Source organism: Mus pahari, chromosome 22, assembly GCF_900095145.1.
Source record: "Mus pahari chromosome 22, PAHARI_EIJ_v1.1, whole genome shotgun sequence".
NCBI lineage: Eukaryota > Metazoa > Chordata > Mammalia > Rodentia > Muridae > Mus > Mus pahari.
Window position 1 is genome coordinate 20577121 of NC_034611.1, and position 3338 is coordinate 20580458.

The window sequence follows — 3338 nt, forward strand, 5'->3', positions numbered from 1 at the left end:
GCTGGGATTAAAGGCGTGGGCCACCAACCATAAATTCTTAATCCCTAAAATGCCCACTCAATGCAAAACTCAATTGATATTTATACCAACTGCCCACCTAGGTTGGACAGATGTGCCCTACATTACTCTATTGCTCTTTTATGATATCCATAGCTACCTGTGACTCGTTCAAGCCACGTAGATCCAGTCCATCTTCCTCTTCTATAGGTTCCATCTTGTCTCTTCATCTCCATCTCCCTCTCCCTTTCTCCCTGTCTCTGTCTCTGTCTCTCCCTCTGTCCCATGTCTAAAACTCTCAGCCTGCCTTCTTTTTCCACTGCCCAGTCAATCACAGGCTCTAGTCTTAGCTTTCACCTGCCCTTCCCTGTTTACAGACCGCAGTCTACAGACTAGATGGCTCAATTAGTTAATTTCTTTCAGCACAAGTATGAGGACCTGAGTTCAATCTTAGCACCCCTGTTAAAAAGAACAGTGATAGCAGAACCTGTAATCCCAGCACTGAGAAAGCAGAGACAGGATTCCTGGGGCTTGTGACTAGTCAGTCTAGAGGAAACAACAAACTCCAGGTTCCTAAGAGACTGTCCTAAGAACAACAACGAGCTGGAAAACAGATTGAAGAAGGCAGCTGCATTAACCTCCAGCTTGTACTAAGCTGTTTTATTTCCTTTATTTTTGTAGTCAAGGTATAGGTTGCAATTCTTATCTCTAGTGGGAATGGGGTGGAGAGTTTGCCTGGAGCTCACTTAGGTAGCTGCTTGTGAGAAGTTGCCGTTCCTTAGTAGCAGATGTTCTCTGTGGAGATCCATCCTGCTCAAGTCATAACAGAGCTTCCTCCAGGGTGAGCGGTGCACAAGTGAGCATTCCCAGGAAGAAGCCTCAGGTAGTGTGTCCTGTAACTTATTATTGGAAGTGACACACTGCGAGTTTTACTCTATTCTCTTAGTTACAGATTCTAGAACAGTGTAGGAGGGGACTGTATAGGTTCTGAGTAACAGGAAGCATGGGTCACTGGAGACATCTTGAAGCTTGGCTACCACAGCAGGAAAAGCATATCTCTGCCCCTTGCAGAGAATAGCTCCCTGTCTTTAGCTGGGGGTGAATGGCTCCTTATGTTGTAACTAGATATAAAAGTACCAAAAATGTTTACACATGCTTAACATGAAGAACAGTCAACTTAAAGATTAATGGAGTAAAACAAACATAAGAAGAAACCTGCAGGGAGTCTTTTTACCCATTTTTATTACACATTTAAGTTTATGTGTGTATGTGTGGCCCTTCATGTGTCATGGAGCCATGGGTGGAGGTCAGGAGACACCTTGTAGGAATCAGTTCTCTTCTGCCACCATGTGGGTCCCCAGGAATCGAGGTCGAGCACCTGCCTTGGCAACTGTCTTGCCTGATGAGCCATCTTGATGCCATGAGGCTTGAAGTCTATTTGTTTTTGTTTTTGTTTTGTTGTTTTGAGACAGAGTTTCTCTGTGTAGCCCTGTGTCTCCTGGAACTTGCTCTGTGGACCAGACCTCAAACTCAGAGATCCAAGTCTGGTGTGCACCATCACCACCTGGCAGGAAGCCTGGAATCTTAAACTCAAAAGTACTTTATAATTTTTTCCCCTCACAATAAGAGTTAGAAAAAAAAAAAAGAAAAAAAAAAGAGAAAAACAATAAGAGTTAGAAATACATAGGTAAAACCAAAATTCCTATATTTCTGTCCTGAAAGGATCCAACTTTTTTTTTGGTTTGGTTTTCAAGACAGGGTGTTGTGTCTTGGCTCTCCTAGAACTAGCTCTGTATGTAGACCAGGCTGGCTAGCTTGCCTCCTGGGTGCTGGGATTAATAAAACCCAGCCTGATGTATTTTTAAAAAGATTTATTTTGATTGGCTGATTGATTGATTGATTGATTGATCTTCAGACAGGGTTTCTCTGTGTAGCAGTCCTGACTGTACTGGAACTATGGCTGTAGACCAGAGATCTGCCAGCTTCTGTCTCCAGGGTGTTGGAATTAAAGGCGGGCACCACCTCTGCTCCTAATTTTTATGTTTAGGCTCTCCCACTGCACCCTACCACCGTGTGTGTGTATGTATGTGTGTGTGTGTGTGTGTGTGTGTGTGTGCGCGCGCGCGCGCGCGCGCAAGCACACCTGCATATGAGTAAAGAAAGGTACCATGGAAGCCAGAAGAGGGAATTGGATCTCTTGGAGCTTGAGTTACCTGCAGTTGTGAGATGCCCAGGGTGGTTTCTGGGAACCAAACTTGGGTCCTCTGCAGAAGTATTTGCTTTTAAGTCATGTCTCCAGCCCCTCTTTTGTTCTTTCTGTTCTGCCTTGGTTTTCACTGTATAGCCCAGGCTGGTCTTGAACTTGTTGCAGACTTCCCAGCTCATCTTCTCACCTTTCTAAGTGCTGGGGACACAGGCACACACCAGCTTATCTGGCTTTGGATTTTATTAGTAGTGGTTTTTAAACTGTTTTTATTTTTTTATTTTATTTCATTTTTTTTGAGATGTTTGTGGAGAGGATGTGTGGATGTGGGTATGGACATGTTTATGCCTCAGTGTGTGTAGAAATTGTAGAGAAGCATTCAGGAGATGGTTCTTCTGCTACTGTATGGGTCCTGGGGATTGAATTGAGGTTATTGGGCTTGGTGGTGGGAACCTTTCTCATGTGAGCCATTTTGCGATCCCTGTTAGTTTTATGGTGTGCCTTCTTCTGATTAAAAGGTCACTTTAAATAATACTTAAATGACTTGAGAATTAGATAGGATTCTGTTCAAATAAGCACATCACTTGATGTTTTACATTTAAATCTTTGCAGTAGTACTTACTGTAGGACTAATTGTTAAAAGAGCTGACGTTTTGTTCTTGTTTGTTTTACAGGGAAACATCTCCTCACACATTTCAACTAGACTTATTCTTCAATAATGTAAGCAAACCAAGTGCTCCAGTTTTTGATAGGTTGGGAAGGTATGTACGTACGAAGTCACTGTATCAGGAACCTTACTAACAGACCCCTGTTGTGTAGATAGTAGGAAGTATCTGGTGGTAGACACAATTTTCTCTGTGGGAATTATGAAAATGCTAACCTCATGAGAGTCTTAATAACAAAACAAAAAGCTTAAGTGTGAAATAATAGCCATCTTTTGTTTGCTTTTTTACGTGTATGTGCATGCATCATTAACATGACACTATTATATGATTTATTATTAACCTGATCTGGAAAAGGCAGCTTTTTGATTCTTAAAAATTATATTAGGCTGGATGTGGTGGTGCACGCCTTTAATCCCAGCACTTGGGAGGCAGAGGCAGGCGAATTTTTGAGTTCGAGGCCAGCCTGGTCTACA

General features: G+C 42.6%; 1 protein-coding gene across 2 annotated transcripts in view; it reads left to right on the plus strand.

Moving 5' to 3' along the window:
• Positions 1-3338, plus strand: part of Virma (vir like m6A methyltransferase associated) — a 63782-nt gene that overhangs the window by 10791 nt on the left and 49653 nt on the right. For both annotated transcript variants that reach the window (XM_021221958.2, XM_029533279.1), the window contains exon 3: positions 2875-2961. In XM_021221958.2, the coding sequence (XP_021077617.1) occupies positions 2875-2961 (87 nt within the window). The remainder of the gene's footprint in view (positions 1-2874; positions 2962-3338) is intronic.